At 34.9% G+C, this 21,496-nt stretch overlaps 1 protein-coding gene and 1 pseudogene across 1 annotated transcript in view; one reads left to right on the forward strand and one right to left on the reverse strand.

Moving 5' to 3' along the window:
- The window catches only part of SYCP1 (synaptonemal complex protein 1), a 120,748-nt gene that overhangs the window by 21,819 nt on the left and 77,433 nt on the right, over positions 1-21,496 (forward strand). The window contains exons 9-15 of the mRNA XM_087865756.1: positions 339-397; positions 1,697-1,766; positions 2,766-2,839; positions 6,895-7,003; positions 19,017-19,111; positions 19,617-19,801; positions 21,207-21,274. Of these exons, the coding sequence (XP_087721882.1) occupies positions 339-397; positions 1,697-1,766; positions 2,766-2,839; positions 6,895-7,003; positions 19,017-19,111; positions 19,617-19,801; positions 21,207-21,274 (660 nt within the window). The remainder of the gene's footprint in view (positions 1-338; positions 398-1,696; positions 1,767-2,765; positions 2,840-6,894; positions 7,004-19,016; positions 19,112-19,616; positions 19,802-21,206; positions 21,275-21,496) is intronic.
- LOC123794931 (dnaJ homolog subfamily A member 1-like) lies at positions 5,237-6,421 on the reverse strand (annotated as a pseudogene).

Raw genomic sequence — 21,496 nt, forward strand, 5'->3', positions numbered from 1 at the left:
AGGGGCGCCTGGGTGGCTCAGTCGTTAAGCATCTGCCTTTGGCTCAGGGCCTGATCCCAGGGTCCTGGGATCGAGCCCCGCATTGGGCTCCCTGCTCCGCTGGGAGCCTGCTTCTTCCTCTCCCACTCCCCCAGCTTGTGTTCCCTCTCTCGCTGGCTGTCTCTCTCTGTCAAATAAATAAATAAAATCTTAAAAAAAAAAAAAAGAGCCTCAGGATATACCAATACACTAACACAGAATTTTAAATATTTTTATGTTTTCCTGAGGCATTTTGAGTATTACTTTGTTGGCATTATAATCATTTTAAAATTTAATTCTGAAATATTTTATATTATTAGATGAATATGAACGAGAAGAAACTAGGCAAGTATATGTGGATCTAAATAATAACATTGAGGTAAGTGTTAGTAAAAAGTTAAATATTTTAAGCAGGCATTTCTTTCTTTTTAATTAAAATTCAACTAGTCAACATATAGTACATCATAGTTTCAGATGTAAGTGTTCAACAATCCATCAGTTGTGTTTAAGAGGCATTTCTAAGCAAAGCAGAGTGATCACTCTTCTTGATAAAGGGATTATTATTTGTTGACCTCTGTTTATATCCAATAAAATTCTTAATATTCTATACTAGGAGTGTTAATGTTTTGTTATTTAGTAGCTTTTGAACTTTATGTATTAGTGACAACATTTAATTCATCAAATATTAACTCTGTGTCAGATACTAGCATATTATGACACATACCCATTAATTTGAAAAACATACAAAATGCTATTAATCTGTGTCTGGTTCCTGCTTACATTTCTTATCCCATCCCCTTTGTTTTCCATTTTGCTCCTCTGCTATACTTGTTCTTTTTTTATGTGTCTGAAACTTGCTAAGCTATTCTGATCTTGGTTCTTTGACTTTGTTCTGTCTAGCACTTTTGTGTCCAAGATTTTATGCAAATTCATAAGCTTCATTCTCCTTTTTTCTTTTTAAATCCCCCTTACTACTTTACCTAAAATACCTTTCCATTCAATTATTTTCTCTCTCCTCACCTCATTTAACTTCTCTGAAGAGCACTTAAAACTGCATGACATTTATTTGATATACATGTGTATGTGTAAATATTCTTTCTTACACTGGAATATAAGTTAGTTCCAGTAGGGTAAGGACTTTGTCTTATATCTCAAGTGCCTAGAACAGTGGTTGGCACATAATTGATAAGCACTAACTATTTATTTGAACAAATAAATGAGTTCATGCAATTTTGCAAATCAAGATTTGTTGAATCCTGAATGAACTCATGCTGCCAGATGATGGAAGTGTAATTTGGACCCTACTGGGGAGGGACCTCAGAGAGATTACATTTAGTGGGGGAAGACAGAAATTAAATAAGCAAAAAAATAAAATAAGATCATAGATTTTGATATGAGCTATTAAGTTAATGACTAGAGTACCAACAATCACTTTGCCGCTCTTTGGTATTACATAACATGTCTCAGTGCCCGTAAGCATCTGGGAAGCCAGTATAATAGACACTCGTAATGGGTTTTTAGTAAATTATTTATTACAAGTTATAGGGATTTCATTATTCAAAGTCAAGTGGTTTTAAATCTAATGATCATGAGACAAATTTATTAATATTTTCATAGTTGGAAGAACCTATTTAGAAAATGTAAGTATGATTCTTAAAAGTTAAACTTTATGTTTCAGAAAATGATAATAGCTTTTGAGGAACTTCGTGTGCAAGCTGAGAATTCCAGATTGGAAATGCATTTTAAATGTATGGATCCTATTTAATTTTCATATTAATATTTCATATAAATATCACATGATATTTATATCATATTTCATATAAATATCTAGTGATAATTCATATCAGTAGAGTTACTGATGTTTGTATTTTTATTAGATTCTTGTCCTGTTTTCGCAGCTTCAGTTTGATGCCCCAACTCTTTTAAATTTTGTATTCTTTGTGGTTTTGTAAGCCCCTCAAAATCTTGTGGAATGTGGAAGGGAATTGGTATATGTTAAAAATACCTTTTTGGCTTCAAAGCTGCATTTTCCCTGAGATCAAACTTACTGTGATTTGTACTTGATATTTTTAGAAGTGTGATTTGGTCTTATTTTTACATTTTTTTGGTAAAGTTTCATGTTAAAATAACAAATTGACAGTTGAATGACATGAGTTTGAACAGTGCAGGTCTGCTTATATTTGGATGTTTTTTCAATAAATACAGCACAGTACTGTAAATGTATTTTCCTTATGATTTTCTTAATTCTTTTTTTAAACTTAGTTTTTTGTAAGAATACAGCTTATAATACATATGACATTCAAAATGTGTGTTAAACAACTTTATGTTACAGGTAAGTCTTCTGGTTAACAGTAGGCTATTAGTTTAGTTTTTGGGGAGTCAGAAGTTATACATGAATTTTCAACTGTGTAGGGGTTAGCACCCCTAATGATGTTCAAGGGTCAACTGTATATATATTTAAAATCTGTTATTTCAGATTAGTGTTTAACACACCAATAAAAAATAAAGAATAAGCTCTTACATATATACTGTTGTAAAAATTATAGAATTTTATTGTTATACTTTGGTATTTTTTAAATTTACTATTTTACTAAACAAAGTTAGTAGCAAGAAAATAGGCTTGTTAGAAACGTTTGAGGTTTAGTATCTAGATAAATAAGGAGGTGAAATAAAATATCGGAAGGTTTACATTTTGTTGTTATATAATTATGTTAAGATATTAAAGTATATTTGCTTTATTTTTAAAGTAAAGGAAGACTGTGAAAAAATCCAGCGCCTTGAAGAGGAATACAAGAAGGAAGTAAATGACAAGGAAAAGCAGGTATTTTTTAAAGATCAACTCTGTATTTTTTGTACTTGCTAATTCATAAAATACTTAAAATGTCAAAAGAGAGCTGTGTCTGCTGACTGCATGATAAATTTCTATAAGAGAATTTTAGTATTCTACATATCCAAATATTTAGCCTTTTGATCTAGCAGAATTAATTTTCATTGATTTAAACATGCATGCACTGAATGCCAGCCCTTTAAAAAAAATCGATGAATTTTCTACAATATTTATATTAGTGGGTAATAAGACATTGTTGCAAAAATATTTTTTAAGAAATTTTGTTCAGATAAAAACCTTATAAAATGTAAAGATGATGATCATTGACCACTTAATCCACATTTTGCAGTTTATTTTGAAATGCTGTTACTATTCATGACACCAAGGATGGGGAACTAAACTATTTTTTTGCTTCTTTCTATTGTCATATAGTGGAAAACATGAAAATAATGAGTCTATGTTCTTTGATATTCACAAGAATGTTAATTTCAGGTTATTACTATGGCAACTTTATCAGTTTCAAGTCGAATGCTTCCCAAATGGAAAATGATTTCTAGAAAGGAATCCTCTTCTATTTCCCCCCTATTTTTTTGGAGTTTTTCTTCTGCGATTTGCCACAAGATACTTTGTAATGATAGATAACGAGTGTGTCTACTTAAAAAGTGAATTGAAAGTACAGAGAAGATACTTAGAGTTTTAAGTTCTGGTTAAATTTATATGTTATGCTTGGATCTTTTGAAAGAGTTAACAGTTTTCTTTAGTTGAAATTTTAAACTAGATTTCTGAAAAAAGAAGGCCTTTTAATTTTATTTATTTATTTTTAAAAAGATTTTATTTATTTATTTGACACAGAGAGAGACAGCGAGAGAGGGAACACAAGCAGGGGGGAGGAGGAGAGGGAGAAGCAGGCTTCCCGCTGAGCAGGGAGCCTGATGTGGGGATCAAACCCAGTACTTTGGGATCATGACCTGAGCCAAAGGCAGGCGCTTAACGACTGAGTCACCCAGGTGCCCAAAGAAGAAGGCCTTTTTAAAAGTTAAAATTGCGCATATTATAAAGAACACAAAAACAGAGGGAAGTGCTAAAAATAAAAACCTTGTTGAGTTCTGGGTCCCTGGGCTGATGAAAATAGGGCAGTGAGGTCTTTCTGCCATCTTGAATATGCAGGTCTTCAGCTTGTCTTTAAGTTTACCTTACCTTTTTCTTCACACGGATTCTATATTCTAGTCATCTGAATATTTTCACTTCTCTAAATGCAGCATGATCTCTTGATCCTTTGTGTTCTTGTACGAGTTAGAATGTTCATTTTTCTGTTTGCCTGATTAATTTCTACTTGTCTATCAAGATTCAATTCAGTACTCTGAGAATGATTAATTTTTGATTACATCCCAAGACGGAGTTAGGTGTTTTTTTTCCTGATTCATATAATATTTTTGTCCGATTACTAAAAATATTCAAGTATAGTTGTTTGTCTCCTGGTCTAGGCTCTAAGGTTTTTTTTATGCTTTGTAGTCAGTATATTAAGGAGACATTCATACATTTCAAGAATTGTTTAATTCTGATATCCAGATTAAAGCTTGCGAACATGACTTAAACATAAAATTAAAACTGTTCATCATAATTTGCTATACTACAACATTAAATTACGGTTACTTCAGGACATAAGTTAAATGGTTTAAAGTACGCCTGTAACATACCTTAAAAAACACCTTCCTATCTCATACATGCAAATTAACTTCTCCACATAAATATCTCTTCACTCTAAGTTATCCTGCTCCCGAAGTCACTACTCTGGAGCTTTTCATGCTCCAAAGAGGAGGAAAAAAGTGTAACCAGGACTGATACGTGTATTTAAAAAAAAAAAGATGGTACAGCAGAAGGAAATGCAGTTCTACAAGTGCAAGCTGTCTTCAAGTAACAGTTGAGACAATAGAATAAATGCAGAGGCATCATGTTGAATCCCACTTAACTACAGACCAACACTTCTCTACAAATTAAGTTCTTTGTCTGATTGCCTTTTAAATACAAATTTTAACTTCATAACTTAATTAAGGGTCATATACTGAAGTCAATACACACACCTAACATTTCGATTTGAGCTATTTCATATACAGAGAGCTGAAATCTGTTACAAGGTATGGCCTAACAAAAGCTAGCGAAAACATTTTTTAATAGTAGTTTTTACAATTTTAAACTTATCTTGCACACTGAAGTCATCATATACAGGGCAAAGTCAGAGTTTTTATATTTGAGTTTATTCTTCGTTTAACTTCTAAAACACTACTGTAGTTGAATATTAAAACAAAAACAATAGCAAATAGCTATGATTATAGTCCTTTACTCATTCACTACCGCATATAAAAATGGCAGCAGTGTTATCCACTGGCCCCATTAAGAGGTCTGACATTGAACACCACCCCTGTGGTGATGTTCATCATCCTCACATGCGTCCCCATTGTAATGGTACGGTCTTTCCTGATTTGGATCAAAGTCCACCAGTTCTACCTGGTCTGTTTCATCAGTCTCTTCTACTTCCTCTTGGGTGGGAGTTTTTCCAGCAAAGAGAGTTTATCAGGAGAGAGAAAGCCATTCTCAGGAAAGTTTACCTTAAATTTGATGATTAGGCAACCCTTCTCATATGGTCTACGATAAATGGGCATGCCTTCATTTAGCACACTGACATCTCCATGCTTGACAGTCTGACCTGGAAGAGCAGTGATGATGATGGTTCGGTTATCAAAAATGGATATCGGCTATTGAAAGCTGCACGGTGCTTCAACCAGCTATATGTCCATACACATGAAAAGGTCTTCTCTTCGCTGAATAAAAGCAGCATGGCCCTTCCGACCTAGAACAATGGTAATATACCTCCTGTTTCCAGTCCTGGTTCTTGGTCTCCTTCACCCATGGAATGTTATCTTCTGGCCATCTTTCATACCTTTGTCAATATGAAGTTCTAGAATCTTCTCTCGAACTATCTTTCTTCCATTGCAACTTTTCACATCTATCTTTAGGACTGATCTGTTCCCCCTGGCCCTGGCACTCCATGCACACAGATTGAATTTGCTGAACCATTCCAGGTCCTATGTGATGAATTCTTATTTGCTTTCCAGTACCTCCACAACTGGGACAACATTCTGCTCTTTTCTTACCACCTCAGCCTTTACATTTGTTGCAACTCACATTCTTTTGCAGAGCTAGTTTTCTTGTTGCACCATTATATAAATCTTCTAAGATTACTGAGAGCTGATGCACAATATTTTTACCTCTTCTTTCTCTCCGCATCCTTCCTCCTCCTCTAAAAAACATATCAAAGATGTCTGTGGGGGAGCCAAAACCACCACCAGCTCCACCTTCTTTAATTGTGTGTTCTCCTCCTTTGTCATATAATTCCCTCTTCTTTGCATCAGAGAGCACTTCATAAGCTTGAGAAATCTGTTTAAACTTTTCTCCTTCATTTAGATTCTTATCAGAGTGGTACTTCAAGGCCAGTTTTCTGTAAGTCTTTTACAGTTCTTCTTGGGTGGCATTGGGTTTGACCCCCAAAGCATCATAGTAAGTGGTTTCTTTTACCATTTTCTACAGCCAGTGAGTGTGTTGAGGTCAGTGTCAGGGGAAGGGAAGGAGCGCATTGCTGGGCGCAGCTCAGGCAGCCACTGCTTCTCACCTAGTTTTCTGGAAAGTTCCCTAAGCTCTGAGTTTAAGTTCCCTCATCTCCAGGTACTCAATGCTTATTATGGTTTGTGAAACATAGTAGGTGCTCCATAATGTTTATGGAATAAATGAAACAATAGATTTTATTATATATCTTCTAAGTTCTAACTTAAAATGAACATTATAATACTGGGTAGATCATATTAGTTTAAACATTTATTAAATGAATGAACATTGTGCAAGCATGTACTAGATGCCCTGGCACAACCAGCTGGCACAACCAGCTGAAAAGCATATAAACAAGTACATAAAATAATCATAGGTGGTGGTAAATGCTAAGGTGTCATATGTAATTTTTCATATCTCTAATGTATTACTTAAATATTTCATTTTAGGTATCACTGCTATTGCTCCAAAATACTGAGAAGGAAAATAAAATGAAAGACTTAATATTTCTGCTAGAGGAATCCAGAGATAAAATTAATCAATTAGAGGAAAAGACAAGTAAGAATTTACATAAGAAAATATAACAATGTATTATGTATTACTCTTATTATATTTTAAATTTTCGCTTTCATTATAATTTTGTTGTAATGCTTTCCAGTGCTGTAATTCCCAACCTGGTTTGGATCAGTTGGAGGAGGAGAGTCATTTAGGGAGCTTTTTCATTGTACATGTGCTCTTCTTTTTACTTCTCCATACTCTCCCCTCCTTCAGAGTTTCAACAAAATGCTCCAAGAAAACAGGGATCTTTTTTCTTTTGTTTATTGATGCATTCCAAGTGCCTAGAACGGTGCCTGGCACACAGGACACTCAATAAGTATTTCATGAATGACTGAATACACTGGGAACACTATAGAGGGAATATTCCTGGAGCAAGACATTTGGAAAGGCATTAGGGAAAATAGCTTGTTGAACTAAACCTTTGATGATTAAAGTTTTACTAGACAGTGAATTGGAAGGGAGAACGTAGGCAGAAGAAATACCTTGTGCAAGTCCTAGAACTGTCAAAGTTAGGGTATTTTTGAAACTCTGATTGGTGTGTCTTTGTTAGGGAACTCGGTGGATGAGACTGGAACAAAGAATGATTGGATCAGATTATGAAGAATCTTGAATATTATGTTATGTTTAGACTATCATATTGAATATTTTTCAAACTTGTTTAAGGCACTTGTAAGGCATAATACACTTGCGAAACACTGTGCACCTTTCAGAACATCATATGGATTTTGTGATATTTGTCACTTTTCTCTTAAAAACATTCTGTTTTTCACATGGCAAATAATTATTTAGTTCCTGTGAAACTGTGCCTGCTCATTTTATCTTACTATTATTACTATATCCTATACTCTAGATATCATGAAGTTAACTTCCCGTATGTTTTACATTCTCCTATGTCACCATCATACTTTTGGCTACTTCCTCTGCCCAAAAGGAGCCTCTTACCCCGCCCCCCCCCAATATTTTGCCTGAATTCCAGTAAGCTCCTTATCCTTAAGAATGGCTTAACCATTAGTAATCTGTGATTATGGGTGTCTTGCAGGCAGGGACTGTGTCTCATTAAATATCTGTGTAACTCAGTGCCCAGCATATTGCTATGTACAAAGTAGTCAGATAGTTGTTAGGATGAATGTATATTTAATCTTATCATATAAAACTGGAAATAATTTACTGGCAATAAGTAATTCTGTGTGATTCTGCAGACTCATAAGCACTGAAATGTATTCACTGAAGTTATTTTTTTGTGTGTCCCATGTGTATCTTTTATTTATTTATTTCTCTGTTTCATTTTGGAGATCTATCGACCTGTTTCCTAATCCTGCCTTCCACTGTGTCTAATTTGCTTTTAAACCCATCTACAAAATTCTTAACTTTGGATTTATCATATTTTTTTCCTTTTAAAATAGCCATTTTATTATTTTTTCAAATTCCAATGCTCTGGTTAAATTCTGTCTTTCTGTAAAAACTGTATGTTTCTATTTTTATTTTTTATTAAAGTATAATTAACATACAGTATTATATTTTAGATATACAATATAATGATTCAATAATTCTATACATTACTCAGTGCTCAGCATAAGTATAGTCACCAAACAGTTACTACAATATGACTATATTTTCTATGCTATTCTTTTCATCTCCATGACTTACTTATTTTATAATTGGAAGTTTGTACTTCTTAATCCCCTTTATTTATTTCACCCACCTCCCTTCACCCACCTCCACTCTGGCAACCATTGAGTTTGTTATCTGTATTTAACAGTCTGTTCTTTTGTTTGTTTTGCCTTTTGGATTCCACATATATGTGAAATCATATGGTATTTGTCTTTCTTTGTCTGACTTTATTTCATTCAGCGTAATACCTTCTAGGTCCATCCATGTTGTCACACATGGCAAGATCTCGTTCTTGTTTATATGGCTGAGTAATATGTCCTCTTTATCCATTCATCTACTGATGGTCACTTGGATAATTCCGTATCTTGGCTGTTGTAAACAATGTCGCAATAAACATTGGGGTGCATATATCTTTTTGAATTAGTGTTTTTGTTTTCTTCGGGTATATATCCAGAAGTGGAATTGCTGGATTTTATGGTAATGCTATCTTTAATTTTTGTTGGAATATTTATACTGTTTTCCATAGCGGTTGCACCAATTTACATTCTCAGCAACAGTGCACGAGGGTTCCCTTTTCTCTGCATCCTTGCCAACACTTGTTATTTGTTGTGTTTTTGATTCTAGCCATTCTCTGACAGGTGTGAAGTGATACCTTATTGTGGTTTGATTTACATTTCCCTGATGATTAGTGTTGTTGAGCATCTTTTCATGTGTCTGTCGGTCATCTGTAGGTCTTTTTTGGAAAAATGTCTATTCAGGTCCTGTGCTCATTTTTAAAAAGAGATTTTAATTAGTTAATTAAATTAATGAGAGAGAATGAGTGGAGAGAGGAGGAGCAGAGGAGGAGAGAGAGGGAGAGAATCTTAAGCAGACTCCACACTGAGCGCTGAGCCCAACTTGGAGCTCAATCTCAGGATCCTGAAATCATGACCTGGGCTGAAACTAATGGTCAGATGCTCAACTGGTGCCCCAGGTCCTCTGCTCATTTTTAAATTGGATTGTTTATTTTTTTTGGTGTTGAGCTATTTAAGGTCTTTGTATATTTTGGATATTAACCCCTTACTGGACATGTCATTGGCAGATATCTTCTCCCATTCAGTAGGTTGTCTTTTTGTTTTATTGATGGTTTCCTTTGGTGTGCAAAAGCTTTTTATTTTGGTGCAGTCCCAATAGTTTATTTTTGCTTTTGCTTCCCTTGCCTAAGGAGATGTATGCATAAATATGTTGCTGAGATGATGTGGATGAAACTAGACGGTATTATGCTAAGTGAAATAAGTCAGTCAGAGAGAGACAAATACCATATGATTTCACTCATATGTGGAATTTAAGAAATAAAACAGATGAACATAGGGGAAGGGAAGGAAAAATAAGATGAAAATTGAGAGGGAGGCAAACCATAAGACGCTGAATTCTAGTAAACAAACTAAGGGTTGCTGAAGGGGAGGGGTGGGTTGGGGGAAGGGATGGGCATTAAGGAGGTCACTTGATGTAATGAGCACTGGGTGTTATATGCAACTGATGAATCGCTAAATTCTGCCTCTGAAACTAATTTAAAAAAATAAAATAAAAATAATTAAAAAATTAAAAAAATAAGTTGCTGAGGACAATGCACAAGAGGTTACTGCCTATGTTTTCACTTAGGAATTTTATGGTTTCAAGTCTCACATTTAGGTCTTTAATCCATTTTGAGTTTGTTTTTGTGTATGATGTAAGAAAGTGGTCCAATTTGATTCTTTTAAATGTTGCTGTTCAGTTATCCCAGCACCATTTATTGAAGAGACTGTGTTTTTCCCATTATATATTCTTGACTCCTTTGTTGTAGATTAATTGATCATGTATGTGTGGATTTATTTCTGGACTCTCTATTATGTTCCATTGATCCATGTGTCTGTTTTTGTGCCAGGACCATGCTATTTTGTTTACTACAGTTTTGTAGTGTATCTTGAGATCTGGGATTTTGATACCTCCAGCTTTGTTGTTGTTTTTCAAGATTGCTTTGGCTATTCAGGGTCTTTTGGGGTTTCATTCAAATTTTAGAATGATTTTTTCTAGTTCTGTTAAAAATACTATTGGTATTTTGATAGGGATTACATTGAATATGTAGATTGCTTTGGGTAGTATGGGTATTTTAACAATATTAATTCTTCTAGTGCAGGAGCGTGGAATGTCTTTTATTTGTATCCTCTTCAATTTCTTTCATCAATGTCTTATAGTTTTTCAGAAGTACAGGTCTTTCACCTCCTTGGTTAAATTTATTCTTTGGTATTTTATTCTTTTTGGTGCAATTGTAAATGGGTTTGCTTTCTTAATTTCTCTTTCTGCTACTTTATTATTAGTGTATGGAAATGCAACAGATTTCTGTATATTTTGTATCCTGTGACCTTACCGAATTAATTTATCCATTCTAGTAGTTTTTTGGTGGAGTCTTCAGGGTTTTCTATCTATAGTATCACATCATCTGCAAATAGTGAAAGTTTCACTTCTTTCTGACCAATTTGGATGCTTTTTATTTTTTGTCTACTGGCTGTGGCTAGGGCTTCTAGTACTATGTTGAATGAAAGTGGTGAGTGGACATTCTTGTTTCTGATCTTAGAAGAAAAGCTTTCAGGTTTTCACCCTTGAGTATGATGTTAGCTGTGGGTTTTTCATATATGGCCTTTATGATCTTGACGTATGTTCCCTCTAAACCTACTTTGTTGAGGGTTTTTATCATAAATGGCTGCTGTACTTTGTCAAATGCTTTTTCTGCATCTACTGAGGTGATCATATCGTTTCTATCCTTTCTCTTATTGATGTGATGTAATCACGTTGATTGATTTGTGAATATTGAACCACCCTTGCATAACAAGAAATCCCATTTGATCATGGTGAATGATTTTTTAAATGTATTGTTGCATTTGGTTTGCTAATATTTTGTTGAGTATTTTTGCATCTATGTTCATCAGAGATATTGGCCTGCAGCTATCTCTTTTTGTGGCGTCTTTATCAGGTTTTAGTATCAGGGTAATGCTCGCCTCAGAAGGAATTTGGAAGTTTTCCTTTTCTATTTTTTTGGAATGGTTTGAGAAGAATAGGTATTAACTGGTCTCTGAATGTTAGTAGATTCACCTGTGAAGCCATCTGGTCCTGGACTTTTGTTTGTTGGGAGTTTTTTGATTGCTGATTCAATTTCATTGCTAATATTCAGTATGTTCAAAATTTCTGTTTCTTCCTGATTAAGTTTGTGAAGATTCTTTTTTTTTTAAGAATTTATCTGTATATTTTAGGTTGTCCAATTTGTTGGCATGTAATTTTTCATAATCTTCTCTTATGATCTATTGTATTTCATGGTTTTGGTTGTTATTTCTGTTCTTTCATTTCTGATTTTATTGAGTCCTTTTTTTTTTTTTTTTGAGTCCTTTCTTCCTTGAGGAGTCTTGCTAAAAGTTTGTCAATTTCATATCTTTTCAAATGTAGGCTTTGTACTTTCTAACTATTTTAGGTGTTAGGCTAGGTTGTTTACTTGAGATTTTTCTTTTTAAGACTTATTTGTTTTAGAAAGAGAGAGTGCAGGTGGGGGTAGATGCAAGGAAGAGGGAAAAAGAGAATCCCAAGCAGACTCCGTGCTGAGCGTGGAGCCCAATGCTGGGCTCAGTCTCATGACCCTGAGATCATGACTTGAGCTGAAACCAAGAGCTAGACACTCGACTGACTGAACTGCCCTGCTTTTTTTTTTTTTCTTTCTTGAGGTTGGCCTGTACTGCTGTAAACTTCCCTCATAGAACTGCTTTTGTCCCAAAGATTTTGGACTGTTGTGTTTTCTTTTTTTTTTTCCCTTTTAAAAAAAAATTATCTCCAGTTAGCTAACATATAGTACATCATTAGTTTCATTTGTAGAGTTCAATAATTCGTCAGTTACATGAAACACCGAATGCTCATCACATCACATGTCTTCCTTAATGCCTGTCACCCAGTTACCCCATCCTCCCACCCACCTCCCCTCCAGCAACCCTCATTCTTCCTTATAGTTACGAGTGTCTCATGGTTTGTCTCCCTCTGATTTCTTCCCATTCCATTTTTCCCTCCCTTCCCTTATGATCCTCTGCACTGTTTCTTATATTCCTCATATGAGTGAAACCATATGATAATTGTCTTTCTCTGATTGACTTATTTCACTCAGAATAATACCCTCCAGTTCCATCAATGTTGATGTAAATGGTAATGGTTCATCCTTTTTGATGGCTGAGTAATATTCCATTGTCTATGTGTGTATATTCTGGAGAATGTTCCATGTGAACTCTAAAAGAATGTGTACTCTGTTGCTTTAGGATGGAATGCTCTGAATATCTCTGTGAAGTCCATTTGGTCCAGTGTGTCATTCAAAGCTCTTGTTTCCCTGTTGATCTTCTGCTTAAATGATCTATCCATTGCTGTGAATGCTGTGTTAAAGTCCCCTACTATTATTGTATTATTATCAATGTGTTGTTTTAATTTTGTTATTAATTGGTTTATATAATTGGCTGCTCCCATGTTAGGAACATAAATAAATGCAATTTTTAGATTTTCTTGTTGGATAGACCATTTAATTATGATATATTGTCCTTCCTCATCTTTTATTACAGTCTTTGGTTTACAGTCTAATTTGTCTGATATAAGAATAGCTGCCCAAGCTTTCTTTTGATGTCCATTAGCTTGAGAAATGGTTTTCCACTCATTTTAAATCTGGAGGTGTCTTTGGGTCTAAAATGCATCTCTTGCAGACAGCATATCAATCAGTCTTGCTTCTTTATCCAATCTGATACCCTGTGTCTTTTGATTGGGGCATTTAGCCCGTTTACATTCAGAGTAACTATTGAAAGATATGAATTTAGTGCTACTGTATTACGTGTAAAGTCACTGTTTCTGTATATTGTCTCCGTTCCTTTTGTTTGTTTGTTTGTTTGGCTTTGAAGGTTTATTTGGCCCTTTTTAATTTTTTATTTTATTTATTTATATATTTATGTATTTATTTATGTTCAGTTAGCCAACATATAGTACATCATTAGTTTTTCGTGTAGTGTTCAATGATTCATTAGTTGTGTATGACACCCAGTGCTCATCAAAACATGTGCCTCCTTAATACCCATCACCTAGCTACCCCATCCTCCCCTTTCCCCTCCCTTCCGTAACCCTCAGTTTGTTTCCCAGAGTCCAGGGTCTCTCATAGTTTCTTTTCCTTTCTGGTCTATGTTACTTTTGAGCTCTCTCTTCTCTTAGAGAATCCCCTTTAATATTTCTCGTAGGGCTGGTTTAGTGATCACAAATTCTTTTAGTTTCTGTTTGTCCTGGAAGCCCTTTTATCTCTCCTTCCATTCTGACTGACAGCCTTGTTGGATAAAGTATTCTTGGCTGCGTGTTTTTCTCAGTAGTATCCTGAATATATCATGCCAGTTCTTTCTGGCCTGCCAGGTCTCTGTGAATAGGTCTTCTGCCAGTCTAATGTTTCTACCCTTGTAGGTTAAGGACCTCTTGTCTCTAGCTGGTTTCAGGATTTTCTCTTAAGCTCTCAAATTTGCAAGCTTCACTATTATATGTTGGGGTATTGATCTATTTTTATTGATTTCAATGGGGATTCTCTGCGCCTCCTGGACTTGAATGCCTGTTTCCTTCCCTGGATTAGGGAAGTTCTCAGCTATGATTTGCTCACATATATCTTCTGTCCCATTTTCTCTTTCCTCTTCCTCTGGGATCCCAATTATTCTAATATTGTTTTGCTTTATGCTGTCACTGATTTCTAGAAGTCTTCCCTCATGATCCTGTCATTGTTTTTCTGTCTTTTCCTCAGCTTCCTTACTTTCCATCATTTTATCTTCTATGTCACTGAGTCTCTCTTCTGCCTAACTGTTAGAGCACCCATTTTAGACTGCATCTCAGTTAAAGTATTTTTAATTTTGGCATGATTAGATTTTTGTTTCTGCACTAAGGGATTCTCTAGTGTCTTTTATGCTTTTTTCAACCCCAGGTAGTATCTTCATAATTGTTATTCTGAATTTTAGGTCCAACATCTTTCTTATATCCATGTTGATTAAATCTTATAGCAGAGGGTACTATCTCTGGTTCTTTTTTGTTGTTGTTGTGAATTTCTCTTTGTAGTCATTTTGTCCAAAGAAGAATTGATGAACAAGAGAGCAAAATAAAAACTATCCACCACAACCCCAGTGAAATATACAACAGACAAATCAGAAGAGATCAGAAACCAAAAAAGAAAAAAAAAAAAAAAGGGAAAAAAGAATATAATCTAACAGGTGGACAGAACAGGATGATATACCTGGTCCTGGGTGCATTTTGGTCTGTTTGTTAGAAGACACTAGTCCCAAAATTGTAAATAGAGAAAAACGTGTGTGTGTATAGACACACACACACACGCACACACACACACACAAATAAAATTGAGTACAGTGAATACAGTGAAAGAAGCCAAAAATGAATATATTTATAAAATATAAATGTAAAAATGAAAATTAAAAAAAGACTTAAAAAGAGTTGATAAAATAAACTAGTTGAAAGGAAAAAAAATTTTAAACTAAAAGACTAAAGAATCATGAGAAAAAACCCTCAAATTCTATATACTATTTTCCCCTTGTACTGGAGTTTTTCAGTTCTGTGTGATCTGTAAACTTGGTATTAGTGTGGCGTTCCTGCTGGTCTTCTGGGGGAGGGGCCTGTTGCCCTGATTCTCAGGTGTCTCTGCCTGGGCGGAGTTGCATCACCCTTGCCAGGGGTCAGGCTCAGGGTAAGGTGCTTTGGGTTGCTCTATGTGGCTTTTGTTTCTTGAAGGCTTCCCCTGCTGCTTTAGAGGATGAAAGTAAACCAAGAGTTGGATGCTTAACAAAGTGAGCCACTGAGGTGCTCTTATTCTTGTGCTGTGTAATTCTTCTTTTTGTCTTTTGTTCAGCTTCATTTTCCATTTTTTTTTTCCTATGTCACTAATTCATTCTTCTGCTTCTTCAGCCTCCTTCCCCTCCCCAGCTCCTGTAATCCTTTTCTCCACTAAACCATGTCTCTAAACTTCCTACCTTTTTCAGTGTGGCCTCTTCTCTCCTTTCAGTTGTGGAGTTTGTTCTGTCACTCTTCAGGTCAATTTCTGGAATATTAGGATGATGTGATAGTTATCTAGTTGTGTTTATAGCATGAGATGAGCCCAGACTAGAGTCCTCCTATTGCACAGCCATCCTTTATCCATTAGAGCCCTAAGGATATTAATCATAGTTATTTTAAATTCCATTTGTAGTATTTCCAGCATACCTGCCATGCATAGTTTTGATTCTTGCTCTGTCTCTTCAAACTGTGTTTTTGCTGTTTCATTTTTCTTTGTAATTTTTTCTTTTGTATTTTTTTCTTTGTAATTTTTTTCTTTGTAATTCTTTAAATTTTTTCTTTGTAATTTTTTTCTTTCATGTCTAGCTGGACATGATGTAGTGGGTAAAAGGAAAGGCTCTAAATAGGCCTTTAGTAATGTGTTGGGAGAGGGGAAGTGTTCTCTAGTCCTATGATTAGGTCTTTTCATTCGGTTTGAGATTGTCCTGGTTCTTATGATGAGATATTGTTATTGAAATCCTGATGGTTTTGTAAGATGTAATGAGACTCTAGATCTTATTTCTTTTGTTTTAGCTGGCTTCCTTTTACACATCTTTGTTTGAGGAAGTGGGGTTGCTGCCTTGTTTCTGCTAGCTGGAGGTCAAAGCCAGGTTTCCTAGTTGGCCTTGGTTGATACCTGAATGACAATGGTGTTCTTGTCAGTACTGTTTGAGTTGGGAGTTCTGTCTCCCTCTGTGGTCCCAATGACACCATGTAGTGATGCCCTCATTATTGTGGGTTTGGTGGAATTTGTTGCTCTTGACTAGGCCTCCTGTGATACTACCTCAGTGGGGAGTGAGAGGAGTACCTTATTATTATTACTGGATGGAGGTAGACATCCAGACTCCCCATATAATTTCTACTGCTGCTGCTGGGGTTGGGGCACTCACTACTGGTTGGAGATGAAGGACACAACTCCCTATTTGATTTTATCTGACACCACTTTGATGGGAGTGTTTTAATGCCTTACCACAGCCTCATTATGTCATTCCTAGAAGTTTTATTTAGTTTATGGATATCTTCCTTCTTTTGTTTTTAAAGAATGATATAATACTTTTTTAAAATCCACAACCAGTAATTCTAGCATCTGAAATCTTTGCAGATCCAAGTCCACCTTTCATTTATTCTGCTGACTTTGCTCATGGTGCTTTGTTTCCTCTTGTGATTGTGAGGTCTTGTAACTTCATCTGTGGAACTTCTTTAACACTTTGATTGGAAGTACATTTTTCCAGAGAAAATTTGCATTAGCAGCTCTGGGATCCTGGGTGAACTTAGAGGCACTTCAAATTAAGTTTTGGCTTGGAGCTTTTTAGAACATTCAAGCAGCATACATTCAGTTCTCACACATGCCTAAGGTCTAGTTTGTGATTATGATTTCTCAGAGGAGACATTTATTACCAGACTATGAGAAATAGTATCATAGTGGACACCACAGTTTTTGGTTATCATTTTCTTCTCTCCAGATATGCTTTTCCCATTTTGTTTTCAGAGGTGGACCACTGGGGGTATAGTTCTAGTGGTAGAGCATTTGACAGCAGAGGTGGACCACTAACCCTTTCATTTCTACACAGATTTTCAGAATGGAACTTTTAAAAATATAAACCTGAAACATAATTTTGTTGCCTAACATCCTTCATCATTTTGCATGGTCTTTATGACTTATAAACCTTATAAACCTTTGAGCAAGTCATATAAGTCCTGTTATGATTTTGCCCTTATTATCTTTCCAATCATATCTGCTTTGATTCCTCCCTCATACTTTAAGTTTCATGCTATTGAAATCAATTTCCTTTAGACCCCAGAATGTGTCATCTTGTCTCTTCCATTTTTGTTTTTGTACGTGCTCTTTCACCTGTCTATGATACACTTTTTTCCCCAACAACTCCCACTTACTCTTGTTAATTCCTCCTGGCTTTCAAATGTTTGAACTGAGCTGACAGTTTCTGGAAGCCTCCCTTGAGTTTTCCCTATCTATGTCTGTCTCCCCTTATCTCTGACTTCTGTTGATCCTTTTGGCTTGGGTGCCCCCTCTCTATATATTTCCAGAATTTCCGAGTGAGTGCCCATCAGCACTTATCATTGATTATTTGTCTGCTTGCCCAGTTGCATTGTAAATACCATGAATTTTAAGGTCCAATTTCTAGTATACACCACCATTATCATTGCCATAATAATCTTTAACATTTATTGACTATATGCTACACATTTTTGTTAAACATTTTAAGTTGCATTATTTTGTTTAATCCTAACAGCACTCCTTCAAGATATGAATAACTATCATTATTCTCTTTTTCCAGTTGAAAAAAGTGGAGACAGACTGGTTAAGTATCATGCCCAAGCTTAGGTAACTAGTAAGAGGACATAGAATAATTTGAATCCAGGGCAGAGAGCATGAACTTCTTTTTTTGTCCTACTGTTTTTATGAGGCTTAAAAGTGAATGCACACATACACATAAAGCACACAGACTAGTACCTAACACTTAGTAAACATTACCTATAGAGTCAAAAGCTTTTTTAAATAATATTTCAGCACATGAATATAGTATTTTATTTTAATTATTTACTTAGAGATTTATTTATTTGAGAAAGAGAGAGGGAGAGAGAGAAAATGAGCAGGAGGGGCAAAGGGAGAAGGAGAGAGAATCTCAAACAGGCTCTGCTGAGCTTGGAGTCCAACACCGGGCTTGATCTCACAAGCCTGAGATCATGACCTAAGCCAAAATCAAGAGTTGGATGCCTAACCGGCTACACCACCCAGGTGCCCCAAGTGTAATATTTTAGAAAATTGAAACTCAAAATGGGCAATGATGAAAATGAAATACAGAATAGTTTCACCATTAGAAGATAAATTACTTGTAATATTTTTGTGTGTATTGTTTCCTTTCACATGTACTATTTATATAAATACCATTTCAACTTGCCCTTTTTATTATGTGAGTTTTGTGACTATATAGTCCAAATTAATAAAGTCTATCATCATTTATAGTGGCTACATGATATGCCATTGTGTGTATGTACCATTGTAATTTATCTCCTGTTGAATATTTAGGTTGTTTTCAATGTTTAGCTATTATTAAAAATGTAATACCAAAAATCTTCATATATTCACCATTGAGTGCTTGGGAGATAATAATCTTGAAAAGTCAATAAAAGTAGATGATGGCCTGTATCAGTGCATCTATATTTGCATAATTATACTTCACTTTAGAGGATCTCATGGAGGAAAAAAAGTAATTGTAACAAATAATTTGCTTTCTTGGTATGTATTTTTTATTACATACTACCAATCCACAACTCTCTTTTTTAGAATTACAGAATGAAAACTTAAAAGAATCAAATGAGAAGCAGGATCATTTGACATCAGAACTAGAAGATATTAAAATGTCTTTGCAAAGAAGTGTGGTATGATATAAAAACTGATTAGTGTGTGATAAGCATCACACTATGAATCAACAGATATTTATTGAAAGCTAGTACTATGTACAAGGGCCCAGAACTTCAAATAGAGAGGATAAAATCTCGGTCTACAAAATGCTTATAGTTTAATTAAAAACATTGAATAAAAACACTCAAAAGAATAACTAAAAATACAAGATCGTGCTATAAGTGCCAACAGTGATTCAGGCAAAAATTGATACAGTAGTTCTAAAAATTGAAAGAACACTACGGGCAAGGAAGACTCCATTGGGAGGTTGGGACTATAGGCTGACTTTGGGAGAATGGTGAATTGAAATAGGAGTATTAAATGGGCATTCCAGATTGATCAAGGTGTGGGTGTGTGGGGGGATGATAGAATCAGGAGGGAGGGAGAGGCAGCAAATTCCAGAAGCAGATAAGTTCAGGTTTTTTTTTTTTTTTCTTAAGGGCCTTGGATTATAGCATTTGTTTTGTACTTTATTTCATTTAGAGTACTCAGAAGGCTTTAGAGGAAGATTTACAGGTAGCAACAAAAAAAATATATCAGCTCACTGCAGAAAAAGAAGCTCAAATGGAAGAATTTAATAAAGCTAAAGCTGCTCATTCATTTGTGGTTACTGAACTTAAAACTTCTATCTGCAACTTGAAAGAATTATTGACAACAGAACAGCAAAGGTAAAAATATTTTTTATTTAGCTGAATAAAAACAACTTATTTGCAATATTCAATGTATTTTCTCTTCATTGTCAACTGACTTCCTTAACATCTGTAACCAAGTCTCCCTCTTTTTAAAAAGATTTTATTTATTTATTTGAGAGAGAGAGAGTGAGCTTGAGTGGGGAAAGGGACAGAGGGAGAGGGAGAAGCAGACTCCCTGCAGAGCAGGGAGCCCGAAGTGGGGCTCGATCCTGGGACTCTGAGATCATGACCTGAACTGAAGGCAGGTGCTTAACGACTGAGCCACCCAGGAGACCTCCAAGTCCCTTTTGTAATGTAAAAAGTGGGAATACATTTTAAAAATTTATATTAGGTAAGCGGGGATCCTGGAAAAAGGTAGTGGGTATTCTCTAGGATAGTTCCCATGCATACTCTGTCATAGAGTCAATCTATATAGACAAGCTCATAAGTGCTGATGCAGTGATAGGACATATTTAATTAAACTATGGATTCTTATTAGCTTCATAGAAATAACTTCCTAGGGTGTGGGTTTGTTTTACTGGGGTCTGTAACCTTTCTGATATATAAAATTAGTAACTAGCCTGGATCAGAGTAGGTACTCAAGTACTCTTATTAAATTAATGAATTAATGAATGTATCTATAAAAATTCATTTGCATTTCATCTAAATAACAATTTGTCTAAAACTTGAATTAAAAACTTACTCTGTTTTCACTTTTTTATATTTGTATTTATTAAGCTGTGTTATGAGGCCTAAGTGATTATTTTTGTCCCATTAGCATTAGGGTTAATTAAGTCTGGTAGGATGAAAGAGAGGAACAAGCTTTTCTGTGAAGTCATGACCAGTGTTTTTTCTCTACTGCTTATGAATGGTAGAGGAAGAAAAGCTAGCTTTCCTAAAAAGCTCAGCTCATCTTATATATTCTTGGTTGATCTATCTAAGCAATTTCAAATTTTGAAATTGTAAGTGACCTTAAATATCATCTATTCCAATTACCTCAGTTTTTTAGATGAGGAAGCAGAAAGCTGGGGAAAGTAAGTGAATCGCACAATTCTCACATTTATATTGTTCCTAAGGCAGGATTCAATGTAATAATAGTTACATATTCAATCTCTTTCAAAGTTCTAGGATGCTTTAATTTGATTATCATCAATAGCTAAGAGGTAAATTGTCACCATAAACTTTAAGGTTTTTGTGCAGATGTAATATACAACTATGTATTAATAATAATATCTTATTTTGAAGTGTAATGCCATATGGCATGATAGGTACTCAAAAAAATGTTTCATAATTGAATGAGTGAATCTTTGCAAGATATATTGTTAAATTGCACCAATTTTAGTTACTAGATGAATTCTGATTAAAAGAATGTTTTACATTGTAAACTAATATATTTTACAAGATTGGAAAAAAGTGACGATCAATTGAAAATACTTACCGTGGAGCTTCAGAAGAAATCAAGTGAACTGGGTAAGATTTAGAGAATAATATGTACATGATAATATTAGCCAATTATAAAAACATAAACTATTTCAGAATAAAATATAGTTTCTCCTCTGTCATTTATCAGTGATTATTTTGTAATTTTTAATTTGACTTTTCAAAGACAGAAAATTTAAACCTTAAAGACTTCAGTTCCATTATGTAGTTCATAGATACCTAGAAGTGTAAGGAGCCTAAGAGATGTCTGTA

This window comes from Ursus americanus, chromosome 12, assembly GCF_024610735.1.
Source record: "Ursus americanus isolate L20-20 chromosome 12, mUrsAme1.1.p, whole genome shotgun sequence".
NCBI lineage: Eukaryota > Metazoa > Chordata > Mammalia > Carnivora > Ursidae > Ursus > Ursus americanus.